General features: G+C 42.3%; 2 protein-coding genes across 2 annotated transcripts in view; one reads left to right on the top strand and one right to left on the bottom strand.

Annotated features, from left to right (window-relative positions):
- Positions 1 to 1,232: 1,232 nt before the first annotated feature.
- On the top strand, positions 1,233 to 19,540 carry slc18a2 (solute carrier family 18 member 2). The gene is made up of 16 exons (XM_028423088.1): positions 1,233 to 1,415; positions 1,521 to 1,701; positions 3,169 to 3,508; positions 7,857 to 7,915; positions 8,018 to 8,101; positions 9,280 to 9,372; positions 9,480 to 9,569; positions 9,691 to 9,734; positions 10,174 to 10,234; positions 10,621 to 10,716; positions 12,054 to 12,132; positions 12,437 to 12,488; positions 14,536 to 14,599; positions 14,665 to 14,784; positions 14,896 to 15,029; positions 15,828 to 19,540. Exons 2-16 carry the CDS (start codon positions 1,569 to 1,571, stop codon positions 15,933 to 15,935), a joined length of 1,557 nt encoding a protein of 518 aa, XP_028278889.1. The 5' UTR covers positions 1,233 to 1,415; positions 1,521 to 1,568; the 3' UTR covers positions 15,936 to 19,540.
- Positions 19,541 to 19,844: 304 nt separating this feature from the next.
- pdzd8 (PDZ domain containing 8) overlaps positions 19,845 to 25,124 on the bottom strand; it is a 42,889-nt gene continuing 37,609 nt past the window's right edge. The window contains exon 5 of the mRNA XM_028423086.1: positions 19,845 to 25,045. Within this exon, the coding sequence (XP_028278887.1) occupies positions 22,689 to 25,045 (2,357 nt within the window). The 3' untranslated portion in view covers positions 19,845 to 22,688. The remainder of the gene's footprint in view (positions 25,046 to 25,124) is intronic.

Here is a 25,124-nt window from a genome sequence, read left to right as displayed (position 1 = left end):
GTCTGACTTTGGCCTTTCCTGTGGTACCTGAATGCACCGTGTGTGTGTGTGTATAATAATAGTGTAAAGATAAGACAAGATAAAAAAAGAAATCCTTATTAGTCCCACAGTGGGGGTAAGAACTAAAGACAACCAGACTAGTTCATCTAACAAAAGGTGAGATGTATTAAATAAAGGAAAACAAACAAAACATTTCTGAGCTAAAATAAAAACCAACAAAAGACTCAAACAACAAAACTGGAAATAAACCAGCCACCAGAAATGAACCAGGTAAACAAAACACAAAGAGGACACACAAGCCTTAAAAACACACACAGGAGGTAAAAAGACACAGATGACAACAAAAAACAAACAACCTTATGCTTTTTTACATCCGATACATCTGATCTCACGGTCATGATGTTTTACCCTCATCTGTGTACCCTTCCATAAAAGTGCCATACCTCTGATTGCCCAGCAGATGTCACTGCTCATGTTGACAAGTAAAACAACATTTTTCATGAGAAAGTGTGACTCCTGAGGACACTGTGGCGTCATGAATAGCCGGTCTCTTTTCTGCATGACCAGGCTCCACAGACAGCCAGCTGCTGTAGAGGCCCTCACCATATATTCCAGCATCTTAGTTAGCCCCTGAACTGCAAACTTCCTGTCTGTCCTGCCTGTAGCATCTTGAATCACGTATACTTCCAGATCAGCCTGATCGAGTTCGTTGGTGGATCAGTGGCTAACACTGACACGTCACCCTGCTTGTCTTGTCCAAAAAGTAGTGTCTGTCTCTGGCCTTCTAACCTCCCACTGCACCAGCTTCTGATCTCCTGCAACACTCTAAACTCAAGCTTCCAGCTGATGTTGTGCTTCAGTCCATATGGCCACAGCCGCTCAGCTGCCCAGCAACACCAGCCTCCTGCCATGTCACCAGAGGGGTTCCATCTTTGCTGACCTGCCTATACAGGCCTGCCAGTCTGCCCTGTCTTCTGGACATCAGCCTATGAGGTCCAGAAGACAGGGCAGACCGTTGTCACACATGCCAAAATGCCATGGAATGCTTAGGCTACAAGTCCACCAGTTATGGGACAGGGACACAGGCGTAAGATTTAGTATGTGTTGAACTTTTCCCTTCGTGTAGTGTCCGTGTTTGTGATTGGTCACAGGGCGCAGCCCCCCCCCCCCCCCCCCCCCGCCTCCCGTGTGTGAATGGGAAAGCCTGGTTTTCCTGGGCGCACAGACTTCCATAGCGCAGACAAATCCTTACCTACCTGCTGGGTCTGATGGGGATCTACATGTAAAAGGGTTGAATGACGTAAGCAGCAGGGTCAGTCAAAGAGCTCCTCTCCTCCTCCTCCTCCTCCTCCTCTTCCTTGTCCTCCTTCTCCTCCTCCTCTCCTGCTGCTGCTGCCGGTCCGTGCGCATCCAAGGTACGATTTCTCTCTGCAGCCTCTGCTTCACATTTTGAGCACTTGTAACTTGTTCTTTGTCACGTTTCTTCTTTTTTATGTATTTATCCATCACTGTCTCTGCAGGAGGACTGGTCTTTTTTTAATTGTGTTGCTCTATTCGGGACTAACACCATGGGAAGATTAGATGCGCTCAGAGAGTTTCATTTGATCAAATGGCTCAGAGAGGAGAGACAATCCAGGAAACTGATCCTCTTCATTGTTTTCGTCGCCCTGCTCCTGGATAACATGCTGCTGACTGTGGTCGGTAGGTGCGCTCCTGCTTCTCTCTCTTCCCGCATCCTTGCGAAGTTCTTCCTCTCTCTGCGCAACAGGTGGTCCAGTCTGTCCAAAAATGGTCCAAACGCGCTCTTGTGGACAAGCCCCGCTGTGCCAAAATCCCCGCCTGGCGCGCTAAAACTGTACAATGTTATAGCCTGCGTTCATAAATACCCAGCTGGAGCATGAAGGATTATTTAATTGCTTTTTAAATATAATGCAATAATATCCGACAGTCGCTCTCACTTTAATAGTAAGACTATAAATCATTTGCCTGCTATTATGTCGTTTGTTTTATGTAGACCAAACGAGAGCAGGCATGAGAAAAGATGCTTTTTCGGAGTACATATAACGTATCATTAATGATTTCCGAGGCAAAGTGTATTTTTTTTAGAGTATAATTACTTCATTTTAAAACAGAAAATTAACTTAATCGTTTTAAGTTAATTTTCAACAAGGGTGTATAATCAATCAATCAATTAGCTGTTAATAGAGTTAGGAATGTGAGATTAATTTGGATATATTTACAGGAAGAACAAGGTCCTCTATATTATATTATATTATATTATATTATATTATATTATATTATATTATATTATATTATATTATATTATATTATATTATACACAGACCTGCAGTTCTTTGTAACAGACTCAGCAACAGAATTCCTAAATAAGTGCAGAAAAGCATAATAATCTGCATGTAACGTACCTTTTATATATTATTAGGGTGAATCCTTGACGGCACTATGAGCACTCATCATTTGGATATTGCCATATTACATTTTACTATTCATATTTTGCATATGGCATGAGTAGACTGTGTACTTAATTGGCATTGTCAGTATCAAATTGATACCCTTTGTGACACAAAGGGTAAAAACAAAGATGGCTCTCTTCTTTGGTGTTGCAGTTACACGGGTTGGTTTGTCAGTGCAGTTCAGTAAATCATTGAAAGCGTCTTACATCAATGTTTTTATGTTGTGTTTGGTAATTATCCTTAATTAATTGCTATGATGGAACATGTGCATGCTCCCACGCAGCTATCTGTCTGACAGTACAGTGAGCCAGAAATAAAGAAGGTGGACACTTTGTCTTTGGTAACCCTGGCATATGGACATTTCTGTAAAAGTCAATAACAAAAATGTCCTCTGAGCACAGAAGGATGAATAAATGAATCAATCAACAAAAACCACTGTCAGTGACTGTCATCTGTTTCTATCCATTGATGTAATTTGGACTCATTTGCTCATATATGACCACAGTGGACGTCAAGTTTGGTCTGGGGTGGGGCTTGTCACCATGGCTGAAATACCAGCTTGGCGATCTTTACCTAAACTTAAGCCGAGTGGTTTTAATGGTTCATTGAATCACATTGCACCTGAAATAGTATCATGTCATGAGTCATATTATATATATATTTCATTGCATTTGTCCCCTCTCTTTCCTCCCTCAAGTTCCCATCATACCCAGCTACCTATACAACATGGAGGAGACAGTGGACACAGGGTCGAGGAACAATACCATATCACAACAGGATCCTTCAGGATCCTTCCACAGCATTGTGTCCTTGTATGACAATACTGTCAGGTTGTCAAACTCCAACACCACAATCAAGGCCACAGACCTGTCCTCTCCAACACCAACTGCTGCTGCAGAGCTAGCACGGAACTCTTCCAACTGCCCCCAGTCGACCAAAACACTGCTCAGTGAGAACGTCAAAGTAGGAATGCTGTTTGCTTCCAAAGCCACGGTGCAGCTTATTACCAACCCCTTCATAGGACCACTCACAAACAGGTAGGCCTATGCCTTGTGTTTTTTTGGGGTGGGACTTGTTTGCTGGTATTTATATAAATTGTCAACTGTTATCATGGTTCTTTAAATATTTGGAGAATAAACAGGAGAAAATTAACCCATGTGTAGCCATCATGCATGTTGGGGATTTGATGTCATGTCCCGAAGCCCCTGCCATGTTGACCTCTGTGCTTTGATTTATTGATGTGGCGAACCATGGTGACACCACCGCCATGCTTCACCATGTGGGTGGTATTAGCATGAGACATTTAGTGTTGTTTCTCTGCACAACAGAAGGCCATGTAAGGGTGTCTGTCAGGTGGACTCTCAAAAAGTTCTCACAGATGTTGCAGCACTGTGATTACGTAGACATCTTCAGGTTGATGTGTATAATCTACTCTTATGCACCATATAGACGCCCACTTAGTGATGCAGGGACTAGTTAGCAGCTGATGTTCATTAAAAAAGTAGCAGAGAATACTGAAATCATAACTGCATTAGCAGAAATGGAAGCTGAAATCTGTGTCCAAAATTAAAACTGCTAATATGAAAGTAAAGTGTAGCCTGTCATTATTAGTGGGGATCGCTTTGAACAATCAGATTTGATATGCTACTTGTGTTGATTTGATTCTAGATGTTTGTGTTTGACATGCGTGTTAAATGCACTTGTACTCAACAAGTACGTGTCACATAAACAGCAGCATCAGATCTTACTTTGTTAAAGAACACACAGAGCAGAGAAGCTCTTAATGAATAAATGTCCATTAGCTGCCTGTGGCCAGCTCCAATTAGGGTTGCCATGGTGATGGTACCTACAACATCCTCTCTGAGAATTCACTGAGGCTTCAAGCTTTTTTCTTCTTCTACTCCTGCTAGTCCCTAAAAAGCAGATACAAAGTTCTTATACCTTCTTTGGCTCCAAGACTTTGCTGCACTCCTCTGTGGGATTCTGTGTAAAATAAAATTGATATACAGTATGTAGTTTACTCTAAATCCTGGTCTTGCAGTCTAACAAAACAGACAACCAATCAGTGTCCTGTAAGGAAGTATCTGGCTGTTGTTGGTGTTTTAGCTGTCACCATGGCTGTGTCCTACATCTCTACTCCCCATATGGGGAGTTCAGTGTAGGGCACCATATAGTGAACTCATTGGAAAAACATGTTTGGACATTTCAGCCACAACCTCTGTTATTTTCTGTCGCCGTTAATTACGTCATTGCTGTCTAGTTTAATCCATGTGGTGACCTAAAGATGTCCTTATCTGGCATGTGAATCTTGATTTTATTTTTTTTCTGAAAAGACAAATATAGCTGAAGTGATTCCATAAAGCAGAATGATAAAGGACAGAGCGAGTGTGTGATATATTCCCTCCCAAGGTTCCTTACTAGCCCAGGGCCAAAACTGTGGTTCAGACCTCCCTTGAGTTTAGAGAGGTCGCCACACAATAACATTTATGGCTTTATCTAAGGCAGCATCCAGCCCAAATTGAAGAGAAAGAGCAGTAACAGATGTTTTTTTTTAACTTCTGGAGAGGAAAATCAAATGTGCATATGGTAAACATGTCAGGTTGATGTGAGTCTGAGGCTGTAATGTCATGTCAGCTACAATAGATCTAATCCAAATGGATTAAATAGAGCAGAATTCCTGATTATGACCGTCTGCACGGGAGTGCATTTGCATGGATAGCTGCACAATGGATGAGTCACAAAGATTTCAACCAACACATGAGTGTGATAGGCTGTGACACTTGTAGAAAAAAAAGGTGTCAGAATCAGCAGCAGGTCTGGCACACAGTGAGTTAGTGGTCGTTAACACCAGACTGTCGCTGCATTAGGGTGCATTTGCTGGTACGACATCTTAAAGCTACTCAATATTTTTGCATTAACAATGAATCAGAAGTGCAAGTTTCCTTCTATTGATGAACCCACTGAGCATAAACCCAACTCATCTGCTCCCGTCAGCTTTGGTGTTGGCAAAAGGAGATTGATTGACCTAAACGCAGACATCTGAATGTTAAATAATGCAAATAGTACTAAAGTGAAACAAACCACAAGCACACATGAGGATGTACAACAAGGAGGAGAGTGATGACACACAGGGGGAATTAGGGCGAGGCCGGCAATCAAAAATGGAGGAAAAACAGACACAAGAAAGTGCTACTCAAATAAAACAGGAAGTACAACCAAAGGAAAGACACTATGAATAAACCAAAACCAGAAAATATATATTATATCATTATCCTGTGTCTACAGTACTTAGATGTCTCCTCATATGACATGTTGTCAGGCATCATGGTGTTCTTCAATGGCGGGGCCAAAATAAAGACTGAATTATAGACTGAATATTGTGGTATTGTGATCTATGTCTGCACAATTACCCCACAGAGAACCCTATGAAGCAACAGGATGATTAAATTTCACATATGTAAGACTAAGTACCTTCAGCTGACAGTCCAACAGATCACTGCACTCCCTTCTTCTGAAGAGAACTTTGTATAATTCAGTTAACAGTGCAGTAGACTGGGCAAGAAGGGCGATGACATTCTCAAAGGACGTAGTTATGAAAGGTTGGGCCCATTTTACAGCTGATTTAAACTGGAGCTCACAACATAAACTGCTTTAGATCTGGGTTTGCAGTATGAGTTACCATGGTGATCTACGCAAGCACCACCTTTGTGATGCTCACTCCTAAATCTCACTTTAAACGAGTCAAAGTCAGATACTGTGCACTGGTACAGCTTGTGGAATATAGCGACTCATTGGCCAATCAGAAAATAGATTTTTTGTTGTTGCCGGGTGAAGTCTGAGTTTCAGCTGCAATCACGCATTCCATGAACGTGCAGCAGACATAACCTGTGCTCTGAATGCAAGTTTTAGAGGAGCTCTTGAGGGGGGCGTCAGGAGAGGGCTAACGAGGGGTTAAATGTGTTTTTCTTTTTTCATTTGTTTTTTTGTTTAGAAAGGCATAGCTAAGAAAATTTATCAGAATTTAGTGCAAAGTGAAGAGATAATGACCACTGCAGTGTTTTTAGTATAAATAAAACACTGTGACGGATCCAACATTACTAGAATTCACCTCACAGCCTTCAGTGTGCACTCACATATGCTGTAATTGAGGCAAAGCAGACAGTCCCATTACTGGTTCTTAGTCACCTTCCCTCCTGACAGAGGACAATACAAGCCAAGTCGAGCATGTCAGGAATACACAAGCTGATGCGATGATGTGCATGGCAGCTCTTTCTTCTGATCCTCCTCAAAATTCAAATGTCAGGCTAACAATGGGAACACACAGATATTAATGGTGTTACATTTGCAACATAAAGTTGATTTTAATCTGTGTTTGTGAACAGTGTTTTTGTTAGTGAAGCCTAATATAGCCTGTGGGCCTATCACAGATACATACTGTTGCTAAATGTGTGCCAATCTGTAATTCTTACACATCATAATGCAGAAAAAGAGCCTGAGGTAGATTAGATATGGGGTCATCACATACTTTAAAGTGCTACACAGGTAACAACGAGAGGTTTCTAATAAGTTAATAATAATAAAAAATAATATATGGCTGAAATGCTTTAATCGAAGACATCATAGTAGACATCATATCATCATAGTAACCACTTTTTACAGTAATCTCGCATCATCTTGCAGAGGTGGGACCAAGTCACCCAGTAAGTCTCAAGTCTTTGTCCTCAAGTCCCGAGTCAAGACAGGCAAGTCCTAAGTCAATATTGACCGTCCGTGTCAACGTCCTACACTTAATTTCGACTCGTTTCAAGTCCTTTTAACAACAGAGCAATAATATATTGAATTGAATTGTTCATTTATACTTTTTAAATATGCACTTATTTACTTAACATTTGATAAAACAAGGACAAACGAAGTCACAACATGTACAAAACTGTGTAAAAGTCCAACTAAAACACAGCACCTCCATACAGTGTTGTGACACTAAGCTGTAGCGAAAAGCTCAAGTTAGCTGAGCATTAGCTGGCAGGTTCTTTACCCTTGGGTAAAGTATCACACAAGTCAGCAGTCCAAGTAAAGTCACAAGTCACTGGTGTTTAAGTCTAAGTCCAGTTGCAAGTGTTTTTATTTTATTGAGTCAAATCTCAAGACATCAAATTAGCAACCTGAGTCGGACCCGAGTCTCAAGTCCACCTGTCTGTAATCTTGTCCCTGACAGCCATCATGATTTAAATGCTATATATTTACAACAGACTTGCTGATATTTTAAAATCGACATCAGTCTCCAAAAACTAAAAACCTCCAAAATCGTTGTATTACCTGCAGTTTTAGCAGCCTGTGTAGTGTTTACTAGTGTTTACTATACCAATGTGTTTCTTCCTCCTTTAGAATAGGATACCAGCCACCCATATTCGCTGGCTTCTGCATCATGTTCATCTCTACTATCAGTAAGTTCCAGCGAGCGCGTCTTCCTTATCAGAAAATCTGAATGCTTGCATCGTGCCTGATGGTTCTTTGTCTGCATTTCTTTTGTTGTCACTGTTGTGAAGTGTTTGCCTTCTCATCGAGCTACACTCTGCTGTTTCTGGCCAGATCGCTCCAAGGCGTGGGTTCCTCCTGCTCCTCTGTGGCTGGTACGACCTCTGTCTCTCTGTTTGAAATATTCATTCTATTCAGCTATCATCAAGACACATTAACATTCGATCAAAAGATGCTGGCTGAGTATTAGAGGCCATTCATTTCAATTGTTGATGCATTATTAGTTGCCTGTACTGTACATTGTAGACAGCAGATCTAAATAAAATAATATTTATTATAAATGTGCTAATTACCCTATATAGAAAATACTTTAAGTATAAAAGTGACATGTGGAGTTCCTCAAGGCTTCATTCTGGCTCCTCTTTAGTTTAAAAAAAAATAATACTCAAGCATAATAATAATCAGATTTACACTGCAATAACACCAGACAATACTAATATTGCAGCAACTGCAGGTGAGGTAAAGTGCAAAGACATCATTAAAACCTATTCGTTTTTGTAACACGTTACTACTACTGGCGCTGGTGGAGGCCAGCTGCTGCTTGCAACGGCTCCTGCCTACTCTCTCTTAAATATGACATGAAAACTGGCAGAGTTGTGTTAAAAGTAAATATTTCCTTTATTAGCCTGTAGCTGAGTAGCATTTTGTATAGTTTTTGTCATTTATTTGCCAATAAACATGATAATAAGCCTTTAAATTGAACTATAAAAAATGAATGTGACAAAAGTAAAAATGTACTTTTAACTGTTGACACCATTCCACACAGTTTTGTATGTGTGTCTTTGATCAGTGATTGATTTCCAATAACTCGTGGCCACAAATTATGTATAACATGCACACAAAATACTTGTTTGTGCGCACAAATTAATATTTTGTGCGCACGATTTATTTATTTTTTGACCATGTCATCAGGTCACTGTGGTTACCCTTCTATAATATGAAAGAGAGTGACATACTTCTATCCATTATAGGCTGTCTAATTGGTCTAGCTAGCCACATGCCTGTTATCATAGTTAGCCCATTGTGGATCTGTAGGCTTTTCAAGTTAACAGCTGATTAGGAAGGTCAAAAAAGGTCAGAGCTACAAAAAAGGCATCCTTATTTCTGTGTGGGCTTTGTGGTTAGTTAGTTATTGTCAGTCACTCATTGGGACTCTTGCATTTATGTGGTGAAAAATAGTAGCATGTACCTAACTGAACAGGAATTGCTAATCAGCTCCTGCGATTATCTGAGCGTAACGTGACTTCACAGCTGTGTGAGTGTGTGTTCTCAGGGATGGGAATGCTTGCTAGTGTGTACACAGATGATGAGGAGAGAGGTCACGCCATTGGAATCGCTTTGGGAGGTTTGGCAATGGGAGTGTTGGGTATGTATACGTCCAGAGTCTTGATTCTTAAGCGTAAACAAAATCATAAATAATCTAGTAAATGGTGAATCTGTTCACCACTAATCATCACTCACGTCCTTTTACAGTTGGACCTCCTTTCGGCAGCGTGATGTATGACTTTGTTGGGAAGACGGCTCCGTTCCTCATTCTGGCTTTCCTAGCCATGTTTGATGGAGGTACAGTGGGGTTTGTTTGTTGCAGCAAAACCCAAGAACACTACAAGCAACACTGTGCAGATAACGCTTACCCTGCCTGTGTCTATTTACTCATTTACTGTGTGTGTGTGTGTGTTCCCAGCTCTGCAGCTCCTTGTTCTTCAACCCACCAAGGTGACACCAGAGGTGAGTGTGTTCATAATGAATGACTTTACCGGACATGATCTCTCTTCATTAGGATGACATTTTAAGTTGCACACCATTAGAGCATTTAACTTAACAAGACAATAGAGGAGTGAGAAGACTATGTGGATCATACACAAAAACAGCCATTAGCAGATTCCCTTACCTTTGTACTCTTCTTCTTCTTAAGTTTTCTAAAAGTGTCCAGGAGCCTCTGTAGGAATTTTAATAAGGTTAGATAGACTTGCATTATGACACAGTGGCCCCTTTGAACTGATGAACAATCAGCAATGGTCTGCTTGTACTTTTGTGAGTCATGCACATCATACTTATGCTGTTTCCAGAGAGGTGCAGGACTTTACATTGCAGCGACTACAAATGTAACAAGGATGAAAATCATCTAGTTCAGAGGATTAACAGGATTGCTTATTGTCCCTCACAGAGTCAGAAGGGGACCCCTCTGCTGACACTAATGAAGGATCCATACATCCTAATCGCCGCTGGTAAGAAAACAAAAGCAGCACAGAGGATGTCAGACTGTGTGGAGCAGCATCTGTCAGAGAGATTAGTGGTGGGGGAGAGGATGAGTCTATGACTAATGCTCATTTTTATAACTATCCCTTCTTATGTTTCCAAAGTGAAATATCCTATGTGGTCCTCACAAGCATAGTAAAAGAAATGTTGTGTCTGTGAAACACTATCTGTATGTGTGTGTTTCCACCATGTCAATCACAACAAAGAGCGAGCTGTGTTTGTGATGTGTGTCTGTGTGTGTGCAGGCTGACGGGGGGGGGGGGGGTGGCTGCTAGAGTAGCACGTAAAGAGCAAAGAACAGAAAAGCAGAGCATAATTGACGCTGCAGCCACTTATCTTCAATCTCCATCCTCAGGTGCCATTTGTTTTGGAAACATGGCTATTGCCATGTTGGAGCCGACGCTGCCGATCTGGATGATGGAGACCATGTGTGCCAGGAAATGGCAGCTAGGTATTTACACAGCTCTGTTCAGTACACAGGCGGGACAGTGCGTGTGTTCTCACAGTACACACAGCGCCGATTAAAATGCTATAAAAACAGTACAAAGCTACAATGTTACATTTGTCAACACTCAAGCACAGCTACAGATACTACAAATAATAGCGCTGCAGTCTATCAGAGTGGAGGAGAGACACCACCCGGCCTGTTAGCAGCAGCTGAAGCTTTATACCAAATCATGACATGTGTGATGTTTCCTCTTATTGTCTTAGCAAAGATGCAAATACTGAGTCAGAATCACAAGCTACTACACTTAATGTCACCACTAAATGTCAGGAAGTAACCATAGTAACAACCCTGTTACAATCAATGACTGTAGACTGTATATAACTATAGACAACGTGACGTCACCCACAGGTTGAACACTCAGGTTCTTGATGGCACATTTCAAACTAGTGGCTGGAGTCCAGCACATACAATCTACATACAGTGCATAAAAATGATTTTTACATTAAGTCTATGGTCCACATGTTAATATAGCTTCTAAAATGCTCTTGCTGGGACGGAATAAAAACACAGCACAGCACTAACAACACCAGTTGGATCCCAGCTTAATATAAAACTTATCAACAGAGACATAAACTATTTAAAGTGCCTTGCTGTTAATGTGCTGTAAATTTAAACATTTTAACATGGAGGCTATGCTAGCCCTCCAGAGGCCACGGGAGGTAGTGCATGTTTTAAACACATGTTGAAGCTAAAGCATCTGCACAGGAATGACACTGCCTGTGGCTTTTGTGCTCAGATTAACTTTATCCATTACAAATGTATTGCATTGCAGTAAACTGAATGTAATATAATGTGCTCACACTCCTAACTATAATAGACAATATAGACATAAAAGGTGAAAACACTCCCAGAACAGCTCCAGTTTGCGATCTCTCATTAATAATCCATACTAAATATTTGGTCAAAAATTCAAAAGACGTGTCTGAGAGAACTTTCTCAGGCTCTATTTACACACTTACACATTTACTGATGTTTAAATAATATTTATACTTGGTGACAGAAAGTTCCTCTCCTCCATCCTAGCAGAGGCGCGTGTGCTGTTATTAGTTTGTTGTATATATGAAGTCTGGGTCAGATAAAAAGGGACGAGAGGAGAACAGGATATTAGGGTGTCACATGCTGGCAGGTGGGACACACAAGTCTTCATTACAGACAATGGAAGATGTACATCAGCTCAGTGATGAGGCACTGATAGAGATCTGCTTATCTCAGAAAGCCTGCCCACACCTTCACTCTCTCACATCCCTCTCTCTCTCTGTGTCTGTGTGTCTGCGGCTCAGGCGTCGCTTTCTTGCCAGCGTCCATCTCCTACCTTATTGGAACCTACATCTTCGGCACGTTGGCTCACAAGATGGGGAGGTAGGGAGGGAAATTACCCTTATCTTCCCTCTCTCTCTGTGTCATTCTCTGCCTCTGTGGATGTGATATCAGTTTCCGTTCCTCTAAATGAGTTTTCAGTGTTTTAGTGTTTGCGAGACTGGCTTTATTAAAGCCTACTCCACAGCTTCTGTGTGTACACGTCTTCTTTTGGCTTTTGTACTATCGTACCATGAATGTTAGACGTAATGCATTTGACCCTTTTGTTAACTAAGAACGACAGCATTGTTTATTCAGACTAGATCAAGCAGACCACTGTGGTTGATCGTGCCTCTTTTCCTTACAGATGGCTGTGTGCTCTCATTGGAATGGTTGTGGTGGGAATCAGTGTAATATGTGTAAGTATGGCACAACCGCCCAGTCTCACAATCCATAGGTGATACAGTTCCTTTGATTTCAAAATAAAAGTCCCATGTTCACCGTGAGCTGCCCACATTGATCTGATCTTATCTTGTTTAGTGTTTTTGCTGCAGATAAACTGAGCATCTGCTTTGACAGAGACTTGATTTACATGTTTGGCATGTTTATTTTAGGGGTGGCACTGTGGTGCAGTGGTTAGCACTGTCACCTCACAGCAAGCATGAGTCCAGCTTTCTGGACTGAACTGATTTCAGTCCAGTTAGATCCACCTCTCGGAGCTGGGTTGAAATCCGGCTATGGTCTGAGGGCAAATACGGCTAGCGCCATCATACTTCCGGGTTCATGGGGACAGTCCGGGTCACGTATAAAAGCTGTGTGGAAACATCCCTCAAACAACTTTGCCAGAAGTTTACTTTAGACATGGCTACATAGGAATAAACTGCATTCTGGAGTGATAAAATATAAACAAAAGAAGCCGCATGTGTGCAGCCTTGTACTACCGCGGTCTGAACGGGGTCTATATTTTGAGATGCCACAGCTAGTGGTTTGGAGGGCAGCAAAGCCGGATTGACAGTGGATGCGTGTGTGCGACAGCGATCGTATCTAGTTTCAAAGCAAACCGGATTCGATCCCACTCTCTCCGGATTGACTTCCCCAGTCTGAAATTGCCTTTAGGTCTGAGTGTGAATGGTAGCTAGGACAGGCTCCTGCCGCCTGTGACCCTGCACTGCAGGACAGTCACTCAAGTGCTCAGTTAACTGAACATCTGAAAGCTCCATCTGTTACCAAAAATTAGTCTATATCTATTAGACTGGGCTAAGATGGCTATTGTTGACTCACTGGTACTACAGCTGTGTTCAAAATAATAGCAGTCCGACATCACTATCAATCGCTGCTTTTGTTAAATATTATATTTCTACATGGCAAATAACTTACTAGTAGGTGTAGTGCAGTAATGGAAAACCAACATGCATGCTGCTGATTCTGTGTGAATTGAAAGGGGGTAATAGCAGTGTAAGTTCATCCATTTGTGAAAAAAGCAGGTGGCCCTTTTTAAGGATAAAGGCAGGAAATGTTGTACATTTCCATGTAAAATGGGTTGTTCCAGACATTGTTCAGAGGAACAGTGCACTTTGATTCTAAAGTTGATTGGCGAGAGAAAAACACACGATGAGGTGCAGACAATGATAGGCTGCAGCTAAAATGACCTCAAATGCTTTAAAATGGCACCAAAACCTGACAGACGTGGAAGACAATGAAAAACTATCTTTAAAACTGATCGAAGACTCAGCTAATGATCAGCTACATGCCCTTGAAATGGGTTGTAACAAGTGTCTTAAGGAAATAGAAAACCTTTGTATACAAAGAATAACCTGAACATTAAATGTAGGGTAGGAGACTTCATTCTGATGCACTTTTTGTTAAATTAGTGTAACTTCTCTTTACAATCTGATAGCAACCGATTAATTCGGCAGTTTCGCATTAAAGCGAAGAATATGAATCATCTGTGGAAGCTATAAAACACTAAAAACATCAGCCAATCCACCGGGTGGACCCTGCGCAGAGTGTGTCTGAGAGTTGTAGTTGACTGGTGGGGCTGACTGACCGTCTGTCTTGGGGCCCCTCTCGTGCTTGGGGGCCCTAGGCAGTTGCCTATGTTGCTTACAGTGTCGTGACGGCTCTGGTAACATGATCCATGTTTGGATGCATGCTTGACACTTTTTTTTTTAAATATCCAAAATGAATGGATTCTAAAGAGGATGTATGCACCACATAAACTGTCTGTTTTCATTGTGTATCCAGTCAGTCGGGTAATGATGTTTTTGTTGAGTAGAGCTGATGGATGTCAGTCTGTGTTTCTACAGAATGAAAATGGATGCTCTAAATTCTCCTCCTCTGGCCTCGCAGGCAGGAAGTCTGCTTTAGATTTCATTACTTTACAAATGGCAGTCAGACTCCACAAAGAACAAGTGTTTGTTGTTCACAGTGCTGTGTACTAACAGATGGATGGTGTGTCTGTTGTAGGTCCCTTTGGCCAGAGACATCTACGGACTTATTGTTCCAAACTTTGGTGTCGGTTTTGCTATTGGTAGGTCTAAGTATGTGCAGTATGATCCACATAGGGACTGGGTACTGACTGTACCCTGTTCACAGGCATGGTGGATTCCTCTATGATGCCTATTATGGGTTACTTGGTGGACCTGAGGCATGTGTCTGTCTATGGGAGTGTGTACGCCATCGCTGACGTGGCTTTCTGCATGGGCTTCGCTCTAGGTAAGCGACAACCGAAGCCTCCGGCTCCACACCATTGATTGTCATCTCATATCAGCACATCAGTAAACGCTGTCACTGGTCAAATAAAGCAGCGTGTGTGCTGTGACACAGGTCCATCCATCGGAGGATCCATAGCTGCCAGTATCGGCTTCCCCTGGCTGATGACCATCATCGGAGTGGTGGATATTTTCTTCGCTCCTCTCTGCCTCTTCCTCAGGAATCCACCAGGGCAAGAGGAGAAAATCGTAAGATTCCAAACACAGCAGATCCTACACAAACACACAAAAACCCCAAAAGGCAACTTCAATCAATGTAGGCAAGCCTGTAGGTGGCAGGACACAGTATGTCAGTAGCCCCGCCCTTTGGAAAAAGCCAAACAGTTCTGAGGGGGTGACTGTGACATCATCCACACAAACACATAGTAACGCAAGTCCCCATACACACACACTCTTGTCATGTTTTACAGGATTTAGCCCATTGTAAAGCTCTCTGAACTCACACAAGACACCAATGGATTGCATGCACACCTCCACTGACCCCTGTCATCCTGCAGCTTCCCTCATAGTTCTCCAGGCAGCTCTCATTAACTGCCTTACTAACATTACAATCTGCATCTCTGCTGCTTCATCTCTGCTTGTGAGCTCCTCTCATCTGGCACATCTGGATCTACCAGAGTTTGGACTATCCATTCTCATCAACCATCTTAAAATTGATTAGGTTGGAGGAAACAAAAAGCCAAAACTGTCCAACAAAAATAAGCTTTTTAAAAAAGCAGAAAAAAAAAATCTAAAATTCCAAAAAGTCATCAAAACAACCAACCCCCCCCAAAGAAACACAAACAAGAGATATAACAACACAGGGAAGACACACAGGAGCAAACACAGACAAACTGACAAAGGGGAGAAACAGGACACAGGTGAGAACAATCAGGCCAGGGCAGGTGATCAAAAATGGGCACAACCACAAGAGGAAGTTGACACACAAGAAAACAAGACTTTCAAAATATAACAGGAAGCTTGACCTTTCACTCACTTTCTTTTCAGGCAATTCTGATGGACACCAACTGCTCAATGAAGACAAGGTCCTACTCCACGCAGGGGACGTACTACCAGGGAGAAGACATGGATCCAGAATATGATGATTATGATTAACAGGACAGCAACCGTGCAGGTTAACCCTTCAGAAGATCTATTTTGTTGTACCAAAAAAACACACACACACAAAGAAGGAACACAGAAGAAGAAGAAAACAACAACAGCAATGAAAGAAAACAGCCAAGATATTCCCCCGTCAGTGTCCTCACCATTCAGTGTGCTCTTTAGCAGTTGTACTGGAGCAAACCAAAGCTGTTCTCCATCTGTATTCGCATCGTCACAGAGATATTTTTTAGCCGACAGCCTTATTCAGAAGAGAGACGTGTCAGAACGAGCACTTTTTAGACAGCCGGAGCTTTGCTTCTTTATTTTGAACACAGATCTGACTTTACTCTGCTCATCAAGATCTGTCTGCTGTATGTCACTGTCCAGAGCAGCGCTGGTATCATGAAGGGTGTTTTATGTGGTTTGTACAGAAAGTGTTAAAATCCAGAAGGGTTAGTCAGCCCAAACCAAGAACTACCAGTGTAGTAAGAAAAAGGAAAGTATTAAAAAAAATAGATCATAAAGACACACAGTCCCATCATAAGTGTATAGTTTTTTAAAGTCCTTTAATCACTTTACTGAGCGAATTTTCAGTTGAAACATGTGATGAAATGTCACAAATTAATTTCAGATATGGTTCATTTAAATAGTGTCCGAAAGTGCAAAGTCCAGGGTTTTTTTTTTTTTTTTAAATAAAACATGGACTCACATATTTTAGCATTTTGATCGACAGCTGTAGAGATGTGGCCAGGGGCAGCTGGGGTGTGTGTGTGTGTGTGTGTGTGTTTCTGCCTTAAGCCTTCATTAATCAGCTTTTAGTGACACCTGTGCTTCATTTACTAAGAAGTCAAAATGTCTGCTCTAAAAAGGCTCGCCTGTCATCTGTGACCTGAGGCCGCACTGTCCATTCACACACAGAAAAGCAGCTGCTCAGCTTAGCCTAGCTTAGCATAAAACAAGGAGGTGCTGGAAATGTGCCTCAGAGCACACAAGGGACTCATTTTACAGCACCAGGTGACTAACAGTCTTTATGCTAAGACTACAAAAAAATAAAAGAAATAAAAAATGGGGCCATATCCCACTCAAGCCAGATTGATTACACAGGTCTGAACAGAGTGTACATGTGTTTAAAAACTTGTTTGTTTTTATTCTTTTTAAAATAATAATAATAGATATCATAAGATCACAGAAGAGGAAAATTATTTAAAACTAAAAAATGTAGAAATTATTTTTATTGGTGGAGTAGAAACCAGTACTGTATTGATGGTCTGATGGTATTAAGATGTCACATCTTATCATCATTTTACATAAGGGGTTGTTTCATAGACAATCATGGAAACATTGATTTATTGATATGACATTTGTACAGTAATACGTTATTCTTGTTCCATTCTGTCATGAACCAAGAAAAAAAGCCTTTTATTCCCACTTTATTCCCACTTTATGCACTACTAAACTAGTGCATAAAACAGTATTTTTCACCATAATAGAGTTGCCTTAAATACATGATATGTGTGTTAAGTGTTTAATGTGCATCTTAAAAAGTGCATCTGTTCTTTAGTCATGTAAATGTCAGTCAGAGAGAAGCTCATCGGGTCACATACTGGATGCATGGTCAGTGATAGGAGGCATTCCTTGTGTTAAAGGATCAAGTCAAGAAGGTTAGCTTCATAGTTTGGGTTACCATGGTTACCACTCCTGCCCCTTTAACCATCTAATTGGTGGGACATCAGCAGCATCAGCAGCAGCTAATGTTGAAACATGTGCCATAATGCTAACTTAAGCTTCACATATGTGTTTCAGTGGTGTGATGACCATCACCTCTATTTATCTGTATGTAATAGTGCTAAAGACTTGTTTCCATCAACACCAGCACAGGCCCTGTTATTGTGTCATCGTTATTATGAGCTCACATACCATTTAAATCCTAAACATATAATATCTTTTGTTGGTATGAAAATTAGACACATGATGACACTGTAAATAATCCAGTGCTAGCGTATATGGTTGACTTGAGTCAACCATATACGCTAGCTAGTGTGCTGCACAAAGCAGAAGGTGCTCATAAAGCTACATCTGCATCATATGGTCCCGCTGTAGGAAGTTAGTGATGAGTCTTATTATTCCAACAGAGGAAGTGACCTTGATCTCAGACCATATTCACAACCTTTCATTTATTTATTTATAGTGTGAGACGGAGGACGCAGCATGCTATCACGAGAAAGTAACATTTAGCCAACTCATTTACGGTAATGTCAAAAAATAGCTGCTATGTGTTGCTGTGTTCTTCTGCCAACACATCATCACAGATAAAACTGAGCAAAGCGCATTATCTGTCAGTCTAAAATGTAATATAACACATGATCACAATGGTTCATTAACATGAGGGGCCACACTTTAGCAGTTTGAATTAGATCCATGTTCAAGAACAACCTCCAGGATAAAAGCTAAGCTAACTCTCCTGCTAAGCAAAGTTCTTAGAGATCACTTCCAGCTAGTTAGCTTTTAAAGGATTGATACATGTCACAGGTGGTATATTATAATATATGATAAAATGATCACAAGAAAATTCATATTTATATTCTGACCTTTACCTCATGTGTTTTGACACATAAAAAGAATTAAAATATTAAAAATATGACTATGAAGGCTATGAAAGATTTCAGTAATGATAACAGTTCATTTATTAAAATTGTATTTATTTGTATTTTATAAGGTTCTGGTGGGCTGTGTAAAACTGTACTGGATTTTAACAGAGTGGTAAAATATGAATATGATCACCTGCTGGACTGAAAAGACTGCGCCCCCCCCCCAAAGCAATCACTGAGTGTGTGTTAATCTTTGTGGTTTTGTTCTTACAGAATCTATTGCAAACATGTCAGTGAGTGTGAGTCTTACATGTACGTCATTGGCTGGATTTTTTTTCTTACTTGTGGGAACACCATAATCCTCTAAATAAATGTTGTATACTCTGAAAAACTCTTTTTTTTCCATTGGCTGGATTTTTCAGCACCATTAGCTTTAGCTGAGCAAACATTGGTCATATTAGTAGCACGCATGCTTCTCTCTGTATGCTGCCTGTCGATTGCCTGTGCTGGAGGACGGCAGAATGAGTCGCCATGATGGGAAAATGTCAGAGCGGACACACTGTAATCAACCCGTCCGTCTCAGCGCTGGCCTTCAATTACTTTGCAGATGCTCAAACAATACCTTCTTTTTCCACAAAGAACAGACTCTTATTCTTTGTTGAGCAGCTGTGCAGGTGCAGACGTTGCGTTACTTGTGTTTTGGAACGGTGCCACAGTTAAAAAAAAGACTAAGAGGAAGGTCTGTGAGCCCACACGTATATACTGACGACAAATTTAGCTGGTTAATAATGACCCTCTCCAACATTATTGTTGCATGTTAGGAGCCTGACAGAGGGAATGATGCTCCTCTGAGACATCCATCACACATGATTACATTTATGCTAACATACTGTGGACGTATTGCCTTACATGCGGAAATATGTTGAAGCTATGTTAATGGAACATATGATCGTACTGTCTACCATCGCAACAATAAAGCTACAAAAGTCTGTGTGGTGGTCTTTCACCGAGGAGTCTGAGGTTCGAGTCCCCCTGACACCGCCAGCTGTTTCGCTTTCGCAAAATCTTATTGCAGCTGGATTTGCCATATTAACTACTGGTTCAGGTTCAGTATTAAAACAGTATCAAGGTTTTAGGTAAAGATAATTTGGAAACATTTATATATACATTGCTTTATAGTAGGGATGTCCAGATCCGATTACGTGATCAGAAATTGTTTCAGACTCGATCGGAATCGGACGTTACCTTCCGATCAGAACTCGGATATATATGTATTAGGGCTGTCAATGCTAATGTGTTTCTGTGGATTAATCCAGCAGATCCAAAGCAGAGGTCCATTTGATCTGGTTTTATTTAGGTTATGTACAATAAAGCTTCATCACATGAGCCTTTCTCAAAAAAAACTGTTGCACAACATCCCTCACATACAAACACACAAAAAAAGAGAAACAAACAGCACTTTGACCTGCTGAAAGCTGAGGTCCCGTTCACACCTGCTGTTAACATGTGTCTTCCCGTCAACAAGCGGGAGTGCCAGTGAGTGTGTCGCCTCACACCTGCAATGTGATTGGAAGGCAGGACCCCCGCTCTGTATGCTAATACGCATCATTTCCGTTTACAAAGAGCAGCAGCGATCCTGTCAATGGGTGCCGGAAATTAAAAGAAAGTAATGGTCGCTATAGAGACCGGCTCCATTCATGATTTGATCCAGAGGGGGAAGTGACCCAAGATATCTCAAGGTGTCCTTAAATGCATCACCAGCTGGGCTTGGATCGCCTATAGCACAAGTCAATGGCAGGTGTGAGCAGGACCGTACTGTGCAGTGTTATAGGTTAGAGTCAGGGGGGTGGGTGTAACAATAAGCAGCAGCAACAGTAAAAGCAGAGCTCCTCAGGCCAACAGAGACGGTAAGAAGTGCACTCCTCTCAGGTTCTCACTGGTCCCCCCTCAGGTTTTCATTGGCAGACAGACGGGCACACAGACTGCACACTTCCAAAGATGAAAAAAGAAATTACAGACATGGGGGATTCATTCCTGATTATCAGAATCATTTCCTACAAATATATTGCACCAAAAAAAATCTGGATATACACAGATTGAAAGAGATCGATAGCAGCCAGAGAGCCAATATCTAGGAAAGCAACATGTCTATTACACAGAACAAAACAGGAAATGTGCCTTTGCTGCCCCCAAATCTGTCTGTGAAGAAAAAAAATCTACCCTCTGCTTGCATGGTAGCACTTCTGTCATATTGTCTTTTCAGTACGTTGGTTTTATAGGAGCAGACATGCATATATGCTGTTGAGAACAATTCAAAGCTTCCTTGCAGGCGAGTGAGAGCTGATTTGACATTACACTTCATCCCTACAGTGACAATGCTAATTCATTTTTTATGTCTTAAAGTCTTATATGCTTTAACTAGGTTGCATCCAACATATTTGTATCTGGATGGATCTTAAGGCTGGTCTTAATACTATAAACTGTACTAACTACACTCATTGTTCACCTCCAATGCATCACAGTTAAGCTTCTGATGAGCCCATTCTCATATTTCTAGTGCAACCCCCCCCCCCTTTATAGTCAAGAATGAATGTTTTTCAATATATTAAGACATTACTCTCTCGTTTGTCATTTTGATGTAACACATCCCACAGGTAGCAGCAGAGCCTCTATAGAGAGACAAGTCTGAGGACTCTACCACTGTGGGAGGATCTCTTGTCGTCATCTCTATCAGAACTGACCAATCAGCATCCGTAAGCAGAATGTTAGCTTGGTGAGGGCAAAAATGACCTTTGCTATATTTTTTTTTATTTTAGTTCTATTATACAAAGAGTTTTTTGTGTAAATAATGAACTTAGCAGGTTAGCTCCATTCACTCTAATCTCACCGCGCCTTCACAGGTGAACTGCAGCAGATTTCAGTCCAATATCAAAGATGTAAAGCGAACAGGCTCTCCTAAGACCAGGTCTGGTTCTTCCTTTTCTACACCTTTATATTGTCTTTAAATGAGCTCTGTATGCTGGGAGGACATCACATGACACAACTGCACTGTTCAGCAAAGTAACCGAAGAAAGGGTAGATTTTTCCTCTTCAAAAAGTCTCCTTATAGGGGGTTAAAAGAGAGTGTAGATAGACAGAAGTGGCATTTAGAAACAATAGAGTTACAGTAACAGGCTACACTGGTGCTTGATGTTCTGCGAGGATGGACGGTGCTGCGGTGGGTGGGGGGGGCAGTACACAAAACACAGAAAACATACATTCATTTGGGCATGGAAACAACTGTTAAAGGCAATAAGATCTGCACGACATCCTCAAACACACACACATTAAATCAATCAAAAAATTAGGTAATTGTTTAACGTCACATGGTCTCCTGTAACATTCATTCAGAGGTCAATCAAACATGTGCCTGTCTCACATTGCACCCATCATAGTAGTTCATTATCAGAAAGCAAGGTGCCCTAGTAGAGTTTAGAGAGGGGGGTAATGAAAGACTTGGCAGGACAACAAAATGCAATAATAATAATAATAATAATAATAATAATAATAATAATAATAACAATAACAATAGTAAGTAAATTGAATTGAACATAAATGACTGATTGATTCAAAATGATCGCTTGGACAACTATATCTTATCACAGTCAAAACATAATAAAGGTAAACAACAAAAATAACTGAAACAAAACAAACAGGCCAAATGTATCTATAATTATGCAGCTGTTGGAACCCCAGAGTGTAAAACTCAGATATATTGGAGGAGAAAAGTGCTCCAAACAGAAATTATTCTGACTTTGTGCACATTTTCATAAGTCCATGTTCAGACAGGAAAGCAGGAAAGCAAAGGTGACATTTTGAAGCCACGGTAAAAAAAACAAAACAAATCGACACGTGCAGCACTACAGAGGACAGATAAGGGCGCAGCGTTCAAGATTTCAAACTTGAAGCGTGGAAACAGCGTCGCACTGTGCAAATCAGAAGTCAATGACAGGGTCAGCACAAATCCTTGTGGGGGGGATATTTTACCATTCTTTCATTTTCTTGTGAAAATTTAAAAAAAACTAAACAAAGGAAAATAAAAATGGCCTGCTCAAATTCCCCAGTCCCTTAATCACAAACATGATGGACATGATTTTGCTGGGAGGCATGAGCCCAAAGCACACGTTCCTCTTCTTATTTAGTGGAGAGCCTCCACACAGATCTGCTCCTCACTAATGTCATCCAGCAGTTGCACCTCCACAGGGCTGCATATGTCACTGTCATAGACCTCTGTCCCCATCAGGGCTTCTTCCTCCAGGCCTTCTCCTTTGCCTTTAAAGCCTTGCTGCTCTGAAGGAGACGTGCTCTCCACTGACTCCAGGTCCTCGATGCCTGCTCGGTAGTGGATCATTAGCAGGGTGAGTGCCTGGAGTCTCTCCCCAGACTTGGCCAGGGCGGTACTGATCAGTGCTTTGCGCCGTGGATCTGTGGCCTCCCTCTCCTCCAGGACAAGGGTGTTGTTGTGCTCCAGCTCCTGGTCGATTTCTTGCTGCAGCTTGTCCAGCATCAGCTCCAGCTTCTGGGAGCGCTCGTCTGTAGGCAGTCCCCGGTACAGGTCTCGGCCTATCTCCTTCACAGCAATGAACACGCTGTCGTCCAACCCGCCCTCCTTACGTACTAGTTTACTGCTGCTGCTGCTGCCAGCGGGCTGCTTCGAGGGGCTGGCGCCGCTAGTGTAGGTCTCGGTGTCACTGCTCTCATTGTCAGATGTGTTGGGGGTATGCTTGGGAGAGGGCTCCACAGTTCCCGGTACCGCATCAGTCACATGCTCAACAAGGCGAGTCTTAGGTACCTGGCGAAGGTTAAGCAGGCGTGAGCTGGTATTAATGATATGCCGTGTAAGACCAGTGGTGGCCCGGTTTATGGTAGACTTAGCCTCGGGGTCACCTCCACGCCGTTCAGCCGCTGCCACACAGAAAGGATTTTCAGTGAGGCACTTGTCCATGCACTTCTTGTGGCAAACGTAGGCACAGACCATACACTGAGAGGCTGCCTTGGTCCAGACCTTCTTCTTACAGTACTCACACCAGGTGGGGTTCTGAAACTGGGTGTCCTGGAAGTTGTGGCGAACTTCTGTCAACTGCATGGTGCTGTAGGCTAAGTCGTCGCGGGGTGCTGAGGGGATAGGCTCCCTCTCTTTTAGCTCCTCGTCCTGGAGGCTCCATTCTCGCTCCCTTTCTGCTAACCCTGATGGATACTCGGACTCACCCTCAGCTAAGTAACAAAAGTTCAGACTAACATCTCCGTAACACAGCTTCTCGTTAAAGCCCTTGTGGGTGCTGAGGCTGCGTAGCGCAGTGCGGCTAACGTTAGCGCGAGGCTCTGGAGGCCCCAACCTAAAGGTACTCTGGTACTCTGCTGAAGATGTGGCCATACATTCCAGGGCTACATGCTCCAGCTGGAGGCTGACATGACCCAGGCACAACAAACTGCCCAGCTTAAAGGGATCTTTGCACCAAAGGGCCACATTAAGGTACTTATGGTTGTTCTCCACCTCAAACACCACAGAGGCTTTTGGCCAGCGTGCTGTCTGGTTACGGATCATTGTTTCTGGGGACTCCCAGAGGGAGTGTTCCTCTAGACTGTCCCGTGTGCTGCAGGAGCTCTCTGACACTTTGTCCTTTGCTTGATCAGCCTTAGTGCTGCTGGTCACAGTGGAAGGAATTAGCATCTCATCGCCAGACTCTGCTGGCTTGGTGGACTGCTTTGCCTCAGCCTGTTTGACACAGACCTTCTCGGTGCCAGCTTTGTCCTCATTGGCTCCACAGAGTGGGACTCTTTCTGGAGACTTTTCAGCAGTGCTGTTGGTGGTAGTCAGGGTAGGAGCAGCAGTAGCATTGGTGACTGCTGCAGAATCAACACCTTCCAAAAGACTGGTTTCTGAGGAGGCTGATGTCAACCTTATCTGAGGTCTTGGTGGCACTGGGGGTCGAGAAGGAGGAGGCGGGGGAGGGACAGAGGGACGTTGGAGAGCCTCCCCCGGATCACTACTGGTCTTGTGTGGTGACGCCTTTGGTGATTCTTTGGGCTGTGGCTTTAACGGTGACTGGAGACCCACTAGGTTTAACTTACGGTTGAGAATAGGTGATATGGTTCCAAGTGGCTTAGAGGCCAAGTTGGCCACAGTTCTTTTGGGGCTTTGGTTTACTGTAAGTAAGAAATCCTCTTTTATGTCAGTGGTACTTGTGGTACTGCTGATACTGCCACTAGTCTGACTGGGTTTGGAGTCTACAATCAACTCTTCAAACTCAGAGTCCATGTCCTTGCTGTCGGATATGTCAGAAAGAGTAGTGATAGGGGCAGGGTCCTCCTCATAGCCTGCTGGCTGGGGAATAAAACCTCCTTCCTCCAGCTGCCCAAATCCTTCCTGCAGAGTTCCGAGGGTTCCCGATGGTTGAATCTGGTATCGAACCGGTCTCTCGTAAAATACCACCACCCTGTCTCCAGCCTGTTTCAACAGTTTGGGCACTTGAACTGAGGATGTCACTTTAACACCTGTAAACAGAAACAAGATATAGGTTGTCACTAAGCAGTGCAAAAAACAAATAAAATGTTAAACACTGTTATTTTTTGA

This window comes from Parambassis ranga, chromosome 15, assembly GCF_900634625.1.
Source record: "Parambassis ranga chromosome 15, fParRan2.1, whole genome shotgun sequence".
Taxonomy (NCBI): Eukaryota; Metazoa; Chordata; class Actinopteri; family Ambassidae; genus Parambassis; species Parambassis ranga.
Note: the sequence above shows the minus strand (reverse complement) of the source record. Positions and strands in the feature narration are given on the sequence as shown.